At 42.4% G+C, this 17,127-nt stretch overlaps 1 protein-coding gene across 24 annotated transcripts in view; it reads right to left on the reverse strand.

Moving 5' to 3' along the window:
• LOC133160073 (interferon alpha/beta receptor 1b-like) overlaps positions 1 to 17,127 on the reverse strand; it is a 192,435-nt gene that overhangs the window by 158,634 nt on the left and 16,674 nt on the right. For 21 of the 24 annotated variants that reach the window (XR_009715804.1, XR_009715803.1, XR_009715802.1 and 18 more), the window contains exons 3-6: positions 5,552 to 5,730; positions 3,179 to 3,315; positions 1,451 to 1,690; positions 6 to 156 (exon numbers count right to left, since the gene is read on the reverse strand). Coding sequence is in view for 13 of the 24 variants with exons in the window: in XM_061287643.1 (XP_061143627.1) it covers positions 6 to 156; positions 1,451 to 1,690; positions 3,179 to 3,315; positions 5,552 to 5,730 (707 nt within the window). In the remaining 11 variants the exon portion in view is untranslated. The remainder of the gene's footprint in view (positions 1 to 5; positions 157 to 1,450; positions 1,691 to 3,178; positions 3,316 to 5,551; positions 5,731 to 17,127) is intronic. The other 3 variants (XM_061287644.1, XM_061287639.1, XM_061287646.1) reach the window with 3 other exon arrangements.

A 17,127-nucleotide genomic window follows, 5' to 3' on the forward strand; every position in this document is an offset into this window, starting at 1 on the left:
CTTACCATTGGTGGTGCTCTCACAAACTGTACTGCTCGGATTGCTAGGCTTGGTGTTGCTTTCTGCAATGATTTGAACCTGGACACAATACTTCGTCCCGGGGTCCAGGTCATTGAGAAATATTTGATTTTGCAGTACACTGCTGATGTGTTTTGCCTGGAAGAAGCAAAAAAAGTGGGGAGTCCAGTGTTAACAGATGACAGAGCCAGTGACAACAGCAGATGAGAGGAGAGAAAAAAAATGGGGGGGGGGGGGTGCAAACATGACTGGAACAGAAGGCAAGTTCGTGGATAAAAAAAGAACTGGGTATTTCTGTTGCACTTTGTTTATGCTAGAATAATAAGAGAACTAGCGTGTTCTAATATCAGTGTTAACAATTTTGGAATCCGTAAAGCTGAGTTGGTTTTAAAATAAAATATCACGAAACATTTTTATCTGCCGTGACCTTCAAGTAGCACAGAAATATTTACAGAAAATATCATGAAAATATCGTACTGACATCGCCTTTATCGCCTTTTTGAATTGTATCATTCCAAGAAAGTGAACTATCAATTTGTGTCGAACATTTAGGCCTTACTTATATCAACATGCATCGAATTGATTAAAAAAAAAAAAAAAAAGATCATCACACCTCTTCTACGTACCTAGCTACCTACCTACCAACCATAGTGAATTCTTCGATACCTGAGCAAAGGATTCTGCGACGGCACTGCTGGAATAGACGAAGGTAAACACGAAATACTCAATAATACTTGGACTATTGTCATTTAGTCCGTTATCTATTGTAGTAATTACGAGCAGAAACACAAATAGTGTGACTGTGCGTGGTTTGATGACTTCACCACACTGAAAGCGGTTATCTCTTTAAAGCAGGTAAAACAACGGAGGTGGTTTATTTACAGAAAGTATATTCATTTTGTAAGCCACTGTAATATTCAGTTTGAACATAAAGTAGCAAAAATAATCAAGCATTTCCTTTTGAATACATTTCACCTGAATATTTTTAAAAAGACTACTGTTAGCGATAAAATACAAATGGCTTACATTACAGCCTCATATAATCAACTGATGAACTCTGACTATTTTGAGGAATGTATTTTGATTGACAACTGTTCCTGATGGACATTTGGACAGTTTCAAGTGAAGAAATTTTAAATCTCGCTTCAAAATCCGCTACACAGAAGTGCAGTGTCTCCTGCCATTCCACCGCCACCCATTCGGGTAAATTCCCTTTTACATAACTTATAGGACACTTGAATTATTCACTGTTACTCATTTTGTGCTTGCATGTCAATAGGTAAATGTTCACGAGGGCATGCTGGAGCCTATCCCAGCTGATTTAGAGCAGTAGTGCTTATCCTCACTAAGATTGTTGATGTGCTGGAGTCCATAAAATACATTTCACAAACGGTTAAACAGACGCTCACTATACTGAGTTAATTGAGCTCACCTTTTCATTTTGGCCATCTTTCCAGTAGGTGATGTTGTAGGTGGCAGTACCATAGACACTCCTGAGGTCTGAGATTGCAAATGTTGGATCTTTAACTGAAATTCCAATTGTAGCCCCATTGGAAATGAGTGACACATTGGGTGAACCAATCATAGCTAAACAGAAAAAGAAAATAAGGAGAGAAGTAGCTGAGGAGAGCGATGTTTGGGCTTCCCTGCTGAAGCTGCTGCCTCCAAGACCCTGGATAAGTGGTAGATAATGGATAGATGTATGGACATTTTCCAAGTAATGACATAAGTTAAAGTTAAATTAAAGTTAAAGTCCCAATGATCGTCACACACACATTTGGGTGTGGTGAAATTTGTCCTCTGCATTTAACCCATCCTCATGTGATTTTGATCCATCCCCTGGGGGAAAGGGGAGCAGTGAGCAGCAGCGGTGCCGCGCTCGGGAATCTTTTGGTGACCTAACCCCACAATTCCAACCCTTAATGCTGAGTGCCAAGCAGGGAGGCAATGGGTGCCATTTTCATAGTCTTTGGTATGACCCGGCCGGGATTTGAACCCACAACCTTCCAGTCTCAGGGCAGACACTCTACCACTAGGCACTGAGCAATGAGCACATAACATTTTTTATGTTAACGTTTTTTCCATGTATAATGCGCAAAATTTAACTAATTTATTGTCCTAAAATCTGGGGTGCGCGTTACACATGGGTAAAAAATTGTTTTTTTCTTTTTTTTTATAAAAATCATGGTACAACAATTTTTGAAGAAAATCTTGTCACGGATGGAGTGTGGAAAGGAGCGGGGCGACCAAGTGCAGCTTGGACCAGAGTTTATTGGAGGAACTCAAAACACAGACTTGGTAAACTAATTGTGATAAATAACTGGAACATCACTCAAATATTGGTGATCCCGTTGAGAGTCTCACGTATTTCTTCGCTATCGAATTTGCTACTGCATGCGCAGTGATACTGACCGGCAGAATAACATCCGGTTGTTCCCAAAGATGATATTTTTTCTGAAATAATTTTACGTTTACGGACTTAAGTAACCCGGCCGGGTCATACCAAAGACTATATAAATGGGACCCATTGCCTCCCTGCTTGGCACTCAGCATTAAGGGTTGGAATTGGAGAGTTAGATCACCAAATGATTCCCGAGCGCGGCGCCGCTGCTGCTCACTGCTCCCCTCTGCCCCAGGGGATGGATTAAAATTACACGGGGATGGGTCAAATGCAGAGGACAAATTTCACCACACCCGGATGCGTGTGTGACGATCGTTGGGACTTTAAAAATAAATAAAAAGTCAAAGTTTGGGTGCGTATTATACATGGGTACAGGCTTTTTTCCACCATCGACATGCCATTTTTAGGGTGCGTATTATACATGGGGGTGCATTATACATGGAAAAAAACGGTAACTACTCTTGGGATTCCAGATCATTCCCACTGTGACCTGGCATCATAGTTTGATGATCGGCTTTATTGCCTTGCTGCAGCATGTCTTAGGCACTCAAGTGAGAGGGGTGAAGTTGTCAACTAACCACTGTGGTGAACTGCCTCTGATAATGGGGAAAGATCTGACCTAGCAGACCTAGGTTCTGCAGGGAAAATGTGTCTGAGTCCCCTATGAGGAAGTTTCAACCCCCACCTCAGTCAGAGATTTGTCCAGGTCTGGGGGGAGGTGGGATCATTGGGTCTGAGTCGACCATATTTTGCTCGTACATCTTTGAAGCAGCTGATTGGAGCTGTGGCTGTAAGGTGCTTGTTCCCCGTCATGGCGGCAATCCCCAAACCCGCTGGTGGACACCAACGGTAAGGGATGTCGTCCAGCTGAAGGAGTCCTATACGGCCTTTTTGGCCTGTGGGAGTCAGAAGGCAGCTGATAGGCTGTCCAAGCGGAATGGAGCCAAAAACTAGAGCATTGGCGAGGACATGAAAAACAACTATCGGATGACTTAGAGCAGTGGTCCCCAATCACCGGGCCGCGGACCGGTACCAGTCCGTGGTTCACTTGGTACCAGGCCGCCAAGCCGCACAGAAAAAAATATATATACGTATATATATATACATATATATATATATATATTTTTTTTTTTTTGTTTTGTTTTGTTTTTTTATCGACGATCGATTAATTCTGGTCAAGACGCTCGTCCCAGTCGCGTGACGTTTCCCCAGTCGAGCCCGCAAAGCTAGCAAAAATGAGTAAGAATTTATTTAGAATAATATAAAAAATTTGGCGATTCTCTGCTAATTACATCCGTCGGTGCATCTGTGTCTCTTGACAGGTTAATTCAGGTCAAGACGCTCATCCTGGTCACGTGACATGTCACCCCAGTCGAGTCCGCGAAGCAAGCAAAAATGAGCAAGAAACAGAGCTATTTGGAAAGCTTCTTCGGAAGGGAAAAAAGCTCAATGGGGAGACGAAAGAAGAAGAGGCTACAACTTCTAGAAAAAGGAAAGCTTAAAAGAAAATTTCTGGAGTCCTACTTAAAATATGGATTTACCGCCACAGGTGACTCGGACGCGCCAAGCCCACTCTGCATATGTGGCGACAGGCTAGCTAACAAGACAATGAAGGGTTCAAAACTGCTTCGGCACATGGTCGCCACAAAAGCGCTGAAAACCCTGCTTCTTTTTCCAACAACCTAACTTTGTGAAGCTGGATTTTCTGCAGTTAGAGCAACCAAAACAAAGCTGCGGAGCAGATTGGACATCAACAGCACAGGTTCGGGTGTTATTGTCTCAGATTAAGCCTAGATGGGACCGGCACGTTTCTGAGAAACAAGCTCAGTCCTCCCACTAATTCAACGTAATGGTGAGTTTTATTTTTATGTGGTTTATATTTGTTTTTATGCCAGTCGTATCATTTTATTTCATCGTATTTATATATTATGAATGTATTATTTATTTCAAGATTCAAGATTCAAGCCATATTGGCCATGTTTGAGCATGGCAAACAAGGAATTGACTTCGGTACATCTCAGCCTCTGTTCATCATTTAGGTGACTAACAACACTCAGGACATGTGCGAAAATTGACAAATATTCTCAAACATCCCCTGATCTTATTCATATAAATGTATTATTTAAATTGGAACTTTTTAAATTTCGTTGTACAAGTGTGACAATAAAGATCTATTCTACTATTTATTTATATAAAGGCCGGTCCGCGAAAATATTTCTGACATGTAACCGACCCGTGGCGCAAAAACGGTTGGGGACCACCAGATGTTTTTACTGGTGCACAAAATGAACCGTGCATGAACGTCACCTTGTTCAAAGAACAAAACCAACACAATGCATGAACTCACAAAAAATGACCTTTGTGAGACCAGTTCAGATAGTATGTGTCATCACCAATTTACACGATAAATCAGGTGTGTTCTGACCTCCGCAGTGGAGGCTCTGCCGAACCTCTGAGACCGACTCACCGAAGTCCGAGGGTTTGATCGAACCCAGGGTAAGAACCACTGCACTAGACGTACAAATTCCAAAATAAACGACAACCCGATTCAAGACTTCAAACCAGCGGTTCATTTTGTGACTAAAAAATATGTTTGTGGACAATGAGGAAGAAGAAGATTTCAAAAGCTCAGAATGGAGGACTAAATTTAATCGAGGCTGTTTTAAACGCACCGGTCCCTGGGGATAAGGCAGAATCTTTAAAAAAGTATACTGAATGTTTATAGAAATCAAATCAACTCAAGTTTATGTGAAAGCCATAAGCGTAAGCTCTCAAATTATTTTGGAATTGTGATTCCATTTGCTGCGATTAGCTGGCAACAAGTTAAGGGTGTCCCCTCCGCCTACTACCAGAAGACAGCTGGGATAAGCTCCAGCATGCCCGTGGCCCTTGTGAAGACAAGCGGTTAAGAAAATGAATGGATGTTCCCGTTTGCTACAGGGGCTAAGATATCAATTATTTATTAGGCGTTGACAATATTGTTGCATTTCCAGTAAAATGTCAGCTTTTCTGGAATGCTTCTAAAGTTGCCCTGAGGTTTTAGAGGCGTGTTTTATAAGGCGCTTTAGGCTTTAATGAGTCACACGTCCCTAATATGATTATAAAATACTTTATTTAAAAAGATATACTCACTATCACTTTCCAAGGTAATCGGTTTACTTTCCACCCAAGAAGAGTGGTTTTCCCCTCGCTGTGCCCGTACTCTGGCTTTATACCTTCCATACACACTGAGGAAGGTGTTCAGGCTGCTGAAGTCACATTCAAGGGTTGAGATGTTGACACAACCTACATGACATATTCGGACAGAGGTACTGTGGAGAAAACACAATACTGTTAAAAAAAATCATGCTGTATTTTCCACACCGTAAGGCAGGGGTCCCCAACCCCCTGTCCGCAGACTGGTATCGGTCCGTGGCTTTTAACTTTTATCCGAGCAATTTGACAACCATTCAAGACTCCCATTTGTTCTTACATTGACTTGGTTACAACACAGTGCATAAAGTCTAGACCAGTGTTTTCCAACCTTTTTATATCCACGGCACACCTTTTCATTGGAAAAGATCTCAAGGCACATCACCATATTAAACATATTCAAATTGGTTGTATTAAAAAGACGTTGTGAAAGTGAAGTCCTATTCCGATACATATTTTGTGGTATTTTCTGCATTATAAGGCGCATTGGATTACAAGGCGCATCTTCATTGAACTTTTTATTTGAGAAATGTTTTCATATATAGGGCGTACCGGATTAAAAGGCACATAGAATAGAAGCTACTGAGGTTGACTAGCGTTGTGTTATGCATCCACTAGATCAGGGGTGGCCAACCAGTCAGAGACTAAGAGCCACATTTTTTACTGTGTCATCGCAAAGAGCCACATCATACACATGAGCACACATGAACACCCCCCCCCACACACACACACACAAACACACGCACACACGCACACACACACACACGCACACACGCACACACACACACACACACACCTGGGGTGCACATCAGTGAGGATCTCTCCTGGTCCATCAACACCGCATCACTGACAAAGAAAGCCCATGTCTATCGTGTAATATGTCTTGTCACCGTGGGATAGGGAAAACGTAATTTCGATCTCTTTGTGTGTCTCGGCATGTGAAGATGTTGACAATAAAGCAGACTTTGACTTTGACACCCCTCTGCTCAGCCAAATTTATTGTGTGACATTATCATGTCACGCACCAACATGATAATGACAAATTATCCTATAGTACTAAAACCACAGACCAAAGACCACATTTTCAACAATGAACATTGTGTGCATTGAGAATCAGCTGGTCTTCGGCGTTGAAGTTTTTTCATGAACGTTTTAACATACTCGCCATCTGTGAATGGTTTTCCGTTCCTCACTATTGCTAAAGCTCCAGCAAAGCTAGCGGAATTATCGTTAGCTTGCCGGGTCGATACGCGGAGTTGCTGCTGACTAGCTTGCACCCTGCTCTTGGCATGCTTTCTTTTTGCTGCCTCCCGCAGGGTATTTTGGTGCAAAAGTAGGATGGCGTGTCGAAGTGCCGCTTTACATTCGACGTTTCATAGATGCAATTTTGTCATTGCAAATTAGACACACCGCAGATTACTGCTCTCTCCACAAAGGCAAATTCTTCGGTCCATTCATTCTGAAATGTACAATAATCATCTTTTTTTCTTTTTGCCATCTTCTTTTTTTTGTTAGGGGTTAGCTTTGAGCTAATGACCGAGCAGCTTGATTCAAAAGGAGGCATTTTACCTGGAAGCTATTATCCAATTAAAACAATGGACAGTTGCTCCTCAGCTCCTGAGCTAATGACCGAGCAAACTAAAGGGGGCGTTTACCTGTAAGCTATTATCCAATTAAAACAATGGACAGTAGCTCCTGCAGCAAACTGGAGCCCTGAACAGGATTTGGCCGCGGAAAATCAATGGCTGGATTAAAACAAGTGATAATATGTTTCATCTGACGAGCCGAAATCTGCGAGCCAGATGCAATCATAAAAAGAGCGACGCCTGGTCCGCGAGCCATAGGTTCCCGACCTACAAGTGATCAAGTTACCACAAAAATGCCATAGATACGCCACACCGGACAACAAGCCGCAGGGTTCAAAACTTGACCAAAAAGTAGTGGTTTATAGTCCGGAAATTACAGTACCGTATTTTCCGCCCTATTAGGCGCACCAGGGTATAAGCCGCACCTTCAATGAACGGCCCATTTTAAAACTTTGTCCATATATAAGGCGCACCGGCCTAATAGGCGCATAAAATAGAAGCTTTACTGCAACAAGCTGAGGTTGACTAGGGTTGCGGTATGCACCCACTAGCCAATAACCAACGAGCCCTCTGTAAACAATCGCGTTTCTCAAACGATCTAACGCATTGGTACTACTTACCTATGTTTCCCTTCCATATCGATCCGTAGATCTACTCGAAACATGAACAGAGCAGCCTATTTTGACATGAAATAGCCTCGCGCGTATAGCAGCTATCGTTATAGCATTAGCCATCCGCAAAACCCCATGAGCCTCAGCTCGCAATCTCCCATGAGCCTCAGCAAAGTGTAAACAATCGCGTCTCTCAAACGAGCTCCTATAAAATGATCAGAACTGACTAAAGTTCGATCTAACGCATTGGTACTACTTACCTATGTTTCCCTTCCATATCGATCCGTAGATTTACTCGAAACATGAGCAGAGCGGCCTATTTTGACATGAAATAGCCTCGCGCGTATAGCAGCCATCGTTATAGCATTAGCCATCCGCAAAAACCCATGACCCTCAGCTCGCAATCTCCCATGAGCCTCAGCAAAGTGTAAACAATCGCGTCTCTCAAACGAGCTCCTATAAAATTATCAGAACTGACTAAAGTTCGATCTAACGCATTGGTACTACTTACCTATGTTTCCCTTCCATATTGATCCGTAGATGTACTCGAAACATGAACAAAGCAGCCTATTTTGACATGAAATAGCCTCGCGCGTATAGCAGCTATCGTTATAGCATTAACCATCCGCAAAAACCCATGACCCTCAGCTCGCAATCTCCCACGAGCCTCAGCAAAGTGTAAACAATCGCTTCTCTCAAACGAGCTCCTATAAAATGATCAGAACTGACTAAAGTTCGATCTAACGCATTGGTACTACTTACCTATGTTTCCCTTCCATATCGATCCGTAGATTTACTCGAAACATTAACGGAGCAGCCTATTTTGAAATGAAATAGCCTCGCGGGTACAACAGCTATTCGGTGACGCCCCCTGACTACAGTTACCGTAATGCTGGGAAGCGATGCGACCTTGTAATTTACTAGTCGTACTAAAACGTACTAAAACATTTTGGCAGAGCACTGTGTACAACCAGTATGGATCAACAAATTCATCACTTGATCCATATATAAGGCGCACCGGACTATAAGGCGCACTGTTGACTTTTGATAAAAATGTAGGTTTTTAGGTGCGCCTTTTAGGGGGCGGAAAATACGGTACTTTAATCTAAACTAAAATTTAAACTAAAATCTTTCATTTTAAATTTCCTTTACATAGCTAAGTATTTGACAATTACCGTAATTTCCGGACTACAAGTCGCAGTTTTTTTCATAGTTTGGCCGAGGGTGCGACTTATAATCAGGAGCGATTTATAAGGGAAATTATTAACACATTATGACTTGATCATGAACACATTACTTACTTACTAGTATAGTTGATCACTTCACATGTTATTCTCACTTTAAACTGCATGAGGGCGCACTAGGCCTGTGGAATAATTGGAGCCGCCACTGACTGAGTCTGAATCCATTCACTGACTTGTTTATAACACAGATGACAGAGATTGACACAGAGGACGAACATTTTGATGGATTTAATGATTTGAAGTGACACGGATGGTTTGATAAACTTGTTATTTATGTTATAGTTATTTGATATATAGTTTATTTAGTGTACCAACTTGTATATTGTTAGAGTTCAGTAGTTTCCGATTGTCTAGGAGGGCCGTGAAGAGAGATCCGAGGTGCTTTGTTAGAGTGAGCAAACAGACATATGTTGAGCTCTTGTTTTGTGAAATAAAGAGCCGGTTACCAAATCCACGACTTGCCTGGTACTTTGGTAATGCTACAATATAGTTATATAGATCTATGGAATAATTGGAGCAGCAAGTGACGATGAGTCTGACGTCTGACGTAGTACGTCCTAATGGGAAATGTACTTTCTGCAGTTTGCAAACACATTTGATTAAGGCTGCGTTAGACACATATAATCATATCAATATCATTTTCAGTAGTAGTGTACTCGTGTGGTGATTACCGTTTTTTTCCGTGTATAGTGCGCAAAATTTAACGAATTTATTGTCCTAAAATCTGGGGTGCGCATTATACATGGGTACAAAAATTTCTAAATTTTTAAAAATAATTTTATTTTTATTTTTTTATTTTTTTAGAAAACAAAACCAACAACAGGACTGACCGACAAAGTCGTGGAACAAAAAGACAGGGTGACATTACCAAAGACAGGAACAGAAAGCAAACAGACATCATGACAGTAACACATGCAATGATCCGACGGTGAGCGAGGGGCAGGCAGGACTTAAATACGAAACACGTTACATCGATTGAGGTGACACAGGAAGAGAGGGGCGACGCGAACAGAAACTATGGCAACCTAGACACATAGCAAAACTGGGGACGAGACGTGACAAATGTCCCTCGAAATGAAACTTGAAATCACCAAGTTTTGGTTTCCAAGGGTGTTTTTATTCTTCTTCAACGTCTCTCCCATACAGAGCCGCCTTTTTCACGTCCGCACGCTTCTTTCTCGTGCGCGCACGGAGCGCGGTGGTGCGTTTATGGGCAGTCGGAGAAATCAACGCCAACAAAAAAAGTTACATCCAGCCTAGTTAAGACCATACCAAAGACTATAAAAATGGGACCCATTGCCTCCCTGCGTGTGTGACGATCATTGGGACTTAAAAAGAAAAAAAAAAAAATTCATAAAAAAAATTCATAAAAATTGGGTGCGTATTATACATGGGTACAGGCTTTTTTCCAGCATCAGCATGCCATTTTTAGGGTGCGTATTATACATGGGGGCGCACTATACACGGAAAAAAACGGTAATAAGTGGAAAGAAATGTGAAGGCTACATTAATTGGTTTTCTTCAAAGTATTGTGTGACTTAATTTTTATTTATTTTTTGCAGCACCAGCCAAGGAGCGGGAAAGGCCTCATCATGTCTGTGCTCGTTGCTGTGGCTTTACTGCAGTGATGATTTTCTGTGGTTGTTGTTGTATTCCATGTATTATGTCACTCACTGTCCGGTTGATCGAGAAAACTGTCGGCCCGTTGGCACCGAATGGCCAATATACCCTAGTGACTCAACATGAGCCGCGGGGGGAAGAAAGGACCGACAGTGTGCTGGTCGCTGCTTGCTAGAGTAACTGGTGATGACCTCATAAATGAGGTCATGAAAGGGAATAAAGGGAAATATACTTTCGGCAGTTTGCAAACACATTTGATTAAGGCTGCGTTAGACACATATAATCATATCAATATCATTTTCAGTAGTAGTGTACTCGTGTGGGGTTTAATAAGAGGAAAGGAATGTGCAGACTACATTAATTGGTTTTCTTCAAAGTATTGTGGAACAGGATGTCCAGACAGGGAGGACATCTTAAGGCCAAAGGGGAACGCGAATAACAACTCGTCTTTGTGGTCCAGACACCTGTGCTGAGCAGGGGAAAACCCAAACGGGGAGGAGATGACCATCAACCATCGACCAATCACCACACAATATTTTGCATGCTTGAATATTCATATTGTGTTTCTTTAAAACTGGGCAACCCGGAAGAATGTGTTGTCTTTGATGGTCACGAAGGCACACGAGTTTTTTTGTTAAGGACCCGAGACCCAGGCGCCTGTATTAGCTTGCTTTGTCAGGATTAAACAATTGATAAATTCGGCCTAATTGATCTACTGGTCTTCTCTTTGACAGAACGAACTCGCAAAATTGTTAGGTGCGACAGTGTGTAGATTTGGACACAACAATTCTTGTGTTAAGTGTTGATCGCAATTTGGAGTCAGATCAATAACTAAAATCCATATCCTAACAATTTATTGGCGACCCCGACGTGATGTCGAGATAAGGGTTATTGACAACTCGTGGTCTGTGTCCAAGTCATCGGACAGTAAGTCTGGGACAGCTGTCTCCCGGTCGGCGTACCGTTTGGGAATAAGGAATAAGCGCACAACGTTGAGCTGGTACGACATCTCCTAAATCCTGAGCTCATCAATGATAAGGTAAGCAGAATACCTGTTACTATATGTCGAAATTCTGCAAATTGAAAGAGGAAATTTCGTTCAGATCAAATAAAGTGTGCAAGAAGTTAAGGTAATTAGAAACAGTTAAATTCCGCAGTGGGAGGGCGGGCTCCTCTGGGTTTTTTTTTACAGTTAAATTCCGCAGTGGGAGGGCGGGCTCCTCTGTTTTTTTTAAACAGTTAAATTCCGCAGTGGGAGGGTGGGCTCCTCTGTTTTGCTTCGTCGTGGCGGACAAGGGTGCGGTGACGACCGTATTCAAATAGCTGGGGTGTTTTTGAGATCCCCGAGGAGAAGTGAGGCCTCCTCAAAAAGTATCCGGTGGTAACAGTTCCTCCTGTGAGAGACCAGGCCGCTAAAATATCCAAAATGTGCAACCAAATTGAGGAATGAATGGCGTGAGATTGAGAGGAATGTATGCTGATGTGGAAGCGCAAATCGTGAGCTACATGAGAGATGGATTCGAATCCCTTTGTCTGTGTGTTCTGTGTATGTGCGTAATCTCTGTAAAAGTTTGTGTCAGTCTGTCGTCGTTTTGTCTTAGCTCTGTGTGCGCACTTTGTGTATTGGCGTGCGTGCATGCGAATGCGTGTGTGTGTACGTGCGGTTGTGTGCGCGCTCGGTGTGTGTGCGTTTATGTGCACACCCTTTGTTGGTGTGGGCGTGTGAGGAGGAAGACGGGATGGATCAGAGAATGTTCAAGAAAGGAGGGGGCCCGTTCGGCTCCAAGGCGTGGAATGGCGCTATACCGGCGAATGTGGGGTCCAGCGGGACGCGCGGGCCTGGCCAGATTGTGACGTCAACATTGATACGCTGACCCCCCCCCCCCCCTCTCGTCCAGGGGCGCTGTGCCGAGGAGTCCGCAAAGGCGGGGCTGGGTCCCCCTGGGAGAGGTCAATGTTGAGGAGAACTGAGGCAAGATGAGGGGAGATCAAATGTTGATGAGCAAAGGGTGCATGACCAACAGCAAACGTGCATGATTGAAACTGAAACATCACTGGCACTAATGTTTAACACTTTGCAAATAGGCGAGAGAGGGGTGTACTTGTGGGTCTTAGGAAAACAGTTGGGCCGTGGCAGCAGTGATTTATGGCAGGACGCTACACATTCAGCCCAAGACAGATAGAAAGAGGGAGTGACAGAAGAGAGGGGCGCTAACTCGTAAATAGTGAGGAGATAATTGCTCAATTGATGGGGGTTAATAATTATCCAAATTATAGTCACATGTTTTGAGGGACCACAGCAACAACATTGTATTTGCTATATTTATTAGGTGATGACAGTGTCTCTGTTTTATCAAAAATGTGAGAGTGAAGGAGGAGGTTTGATTTGTAATCTGGCATTTGGGTGCCACTTTTAAGAGTCTGTGCAGGAGTCTGTGTTTTTGGTTGTTTTTAAAGATAACATAGTTCATAGTTGGAACACAGGCGCTGTATGACCTATAGATTGAACAATAACATTGACCGCATATGTTGGTAGATTGTTAAATTATATTACAGTTTATTATAAAAGATTTCGGAACTTTATTTGATGATAAACACTGGAATGAGGATTTTAGCCGTGTTAATGGGTAGAGTGGATGGATTGCTCGGAAGAAGAAAAAAAAGAGCATTTGATAAGGGCGGCTTGATAGTAAGATGATGAGTGTGCGCAACTGATAGGATACAAAATGTTAATAGGAAGATTTGGGGTGTAAGGAACAAATACTACACAGGAAGACTGATAACACGAAGATAGTTTTGTTAAATTTGTGTCCCAGTGTGTTCTTCCCTAGCGCGTGGCACGATTCCTGAACTGAGTCCTCTTACTGCACTGGCTGTCTCAAAATCAACAGAGGACTGTCCCTGGTCATGAGAAACCTTTGACCTTTGGGAGAACAACAGGAACTACTATAATGCTTGAAGGGGGCAAGCACAGCTCTTCACAGGACAAGAACCATACAGTTGGTGGAATAAACACAGTTGCAGATCAAAAAGAAAATGGACTGAAAGAACAAAGACAAGATGGACACCTTTGAGAGTGGTGGACGATCCAGCCCTGAATCATCATCATCATGCGAATCTAAGAGGAGAGGCTGCTAAAGACTTGCATGAGTCACATGAAGTCAAACTGGACACATTGCTAAAGAGTGCTGAAGCACTACAAAGTTGGTGGAGTGTGGGACAAAAGGGATGGAAGTGTGTTTGGGTACTGGGGCGGACATATCTGAGGAGTAAAAGAGGGAATAATAAGGCTGCTTATTGACACTGAAATGGGGACAACAACAAAATACATAGATATGGACAGTGAAGATGCACTAATAATAACAAATCATACGACAGCGTGATCAGAAACTTTGAAAAGTGGATATTGATCGATAGAAATTAAATTTATCAAAACGACAGAATTTAATTACACATCAACTGCGATTGATTTATAGGATGCATATTTGAGCTTGAAGGGGTGAGGGGCCGTAAGAAAGTTGGAATTTTGGATAGTCAGCAAAATAGTAATACAGAGCACTACTTAATTAAAAAGGATACAGTTGGGCTTTAAATATCAAATACAGTGACATGACCCTTGCGACAATTGATTTAAATGACACTTTATGATAGGCACTAGAGATGCACCGATCCGACTTTTTCAGTTTCGATACCGATACCGTGGCTTTGCGTATCGGTCGATACCCGATACCGATCCGATATTATGGTTGACTCAACAAGCTACATACCTTTACATGTGGAACAGAAAAGACTAAAGGCAATGGCATCAGGCATGACTACACAGTTCTTTCCTAAGACAAAATGTAACAAGATAAAGCAGATTAATGCAATGAACTATTTATTTGTAACAAAAATTGTGCAACAGCAGCAATAAAGTGTATCAGCATTTAAATTCAAGGAAATTAGGATATAAACTTCTTAAAAAAAATACAAATGTTGCAGCTGAAACTGCACTGGGCAAATATAGAAAGGGTGATCAAGCACACAGTAACCAAATATTAAAATAAATAGTAAACATGTAAACATTAGGTGCCGTTCCACATCACTCATGACCTGTTGATGCTCTAAATGCTCATTTAAGCAGCAATGAGAAGTGCTCCCTGAAAACAAGCTTTGCTAAGTCGAACACAAAAAAAACCCATTCATAATTATCTCTAAATACTGAAAGTGCAGAGTGGAATTAAAAATAAAATATAGCATCGGGACAAGAGAATAAACAAGTGACTTGGTCAAATACAATAATCAAGCAACGTAAACATGTCTCTACATAGTGCAATCGCACCATTCATGACCTGGTGCTCTGAAACTTGTGCAGTCTCACCCCCTCATTAATGCTCACTTAAGCAGCAATGACAAATTCTTTGTCAAGAAGACAAGCATTTCTGCTCTGTCTGCAGTCAGTCTGTTTCGCTTGTCATTCACAGTGTTGGAAACTGTGCTGAACAATCGCTCACTTTCCACACTGGTGCAGGGGGCACAGAGATACTTTTTGGCAGTAGCAGCAAGATCAGGTAGCCGATGTTTGTTGGCTTCCCAGTAATTGTATGGGCTGTCTGATGCAGTGATGGTTTTCTCAGCTAAATATTCATTCAGTTGAACTGCAGGGCTTGAGCTGCTTGCTGCACCTGCATCCTCACTCTCCTCCAGAATTTGCTCAAATGCTTCCATGAAACTGCTCTTGCTTGGAGCTGCTACTGCTTCTGCTGCAGTCTCCATCCGAGGGACCTTCTCTGGTCGCTGTGAAGCCTCCGCTGCTCCTGCTGTGCTGGTCAAGCCCCTGTCTTCAAGCTCCTTCAACAGTGCATCTTTTGCATGCTTGGTAGAGGTCTCACTTGTAAAGTATCTGAAACAGACATAGAACAGCTTAGGCTAAATATGAAAATATGGATCAAATTATAAACCCCACTGTTAACATATGTGATCTGACAGTGAAACTTGAGACAGATCGAAATAATATACAAATACTGTAATAACATAATTAGTGTATAAGAAAGCATTTTTTTAACGTTATACTCAAATGCATGTCAAAGCATCTTCACATTCACATGTTAAACACTTTGCAACGTGACCCCAGTGACGGACAGTTTTTCTATGAGTGTACAGTTAATGGGAACGTTCAAATTAGCTCATGTGAATAAATAAACTCTGGTTAGATCGCTGACTAGCTTGAAAGCTAGTTTAGCAGTTTACTAACGTTGCATAGCAACCGCAGGCAGCCGGAAACTACTTTCTTGTAAATGACTTGTAATGTAGGCTAATTGTTATTAAATAAAACCGTTTTTATTGGATTGTGTCTATAACTTTCATATTGCCATACTTGGTATCTGTTATATAAAAGAAATAGCTCACTTCAGACCGTGATATGTTGTGATTATATCACAGCTAATAGCTCACGGCCTGTTGAGTATGTCAGCTTAAAATATCTTACCTGTCCTTATATATTGGGTCCAACAAAGTGGCCAGGGCGTACAGAGGCTCATCTTCTACTGAGTCAAAACGTTGTTTGACAGCTTGGAGCAGGGTCTTTTTCATCGTTTTAATGCCAGAATCTGCCTCGTCTTCCTTGGTCAGGATGCGCTTGAGGACAGTGATGGCTGGAATGACATCAGCAGTGGAGGCGGTGGATGAGCTTATTTTCCTGGTCAGCTCTTCAAATGGTTCCAAAACAGTGCTAGTTTTCTCCAGCAAGGCCCACTGGTTAGCAGTCAGTGTTGTGGGCAGATCATAATCCACAACATAGGTACCTACTGCGCGCTTCTGTTCCAGCAGACTCTGTATCATGAAGTAAGTAGATGCTGTTCCATCTTGTTCTGACGTCTTGTTGTAAGCGTTTAGGTTGCATTTGCATCTGGAGTTGGACGTCATATAGCCGTGAATAAGCAAGTGGAGAATGTTTGAAATGTTTCACAATCTGTCGGCCGTTTGCAATCGCATCGCTCACACTTCGCTGAGACAGTAGCCCCTCGTTAACAACGAGCTGTAGTGTGTGAGCAAAACAGCCCAAGCTGCACACTCCCATCTTTTCCATGGCCTTTTTCATATTGCTGGCATTGTCCCTGAGAATGACATGCGCTTTGTTGAGCGGAATATTCCACTTATCAAGCATTGCCTTAATGGCAGTCGAAATTGTGTCACCGTTGTGTGCTCCGGGGAAGTTTTTAGCTTGCAGCACGGCACTGCGAGGGGTGTGATTCCTGTCTAACGAGTGCACAGTTAAACTCAACATAGACATGGGGCACACCTCCGAGCTCCAGATATCAGTTGTGAAGCTCATGGCATCTACATCTCTTAATTGTTGTGACAAGTGTTCGCACACTTTTTTATACATTTCTGACAGTGCGGTCTCAGAAAAATACTTGCGCGATGGCAAATTGTACCGTGGCTCCAGGTGCTCAAGTAAACGTCGGAAGCCCTCG

Source organism: Syngnathus typhle, linkage group LG9 (assembly GCF_033458585.1).
Source record: "Syngnathus typhle isolate RoL2023-S1 ecotype Sweden linkage group LG9, RoL_Styp_1.0, whole genome shotgun sequence".
In the NCBI taxonomy this organism is placed as follows: domain Eukaryota; kingdom Metazoa; phylum Chordata; class Actinopteri; order Syngnathiformes; family Syngnathidae; genus Syngnathus; species Syngnathus typhle.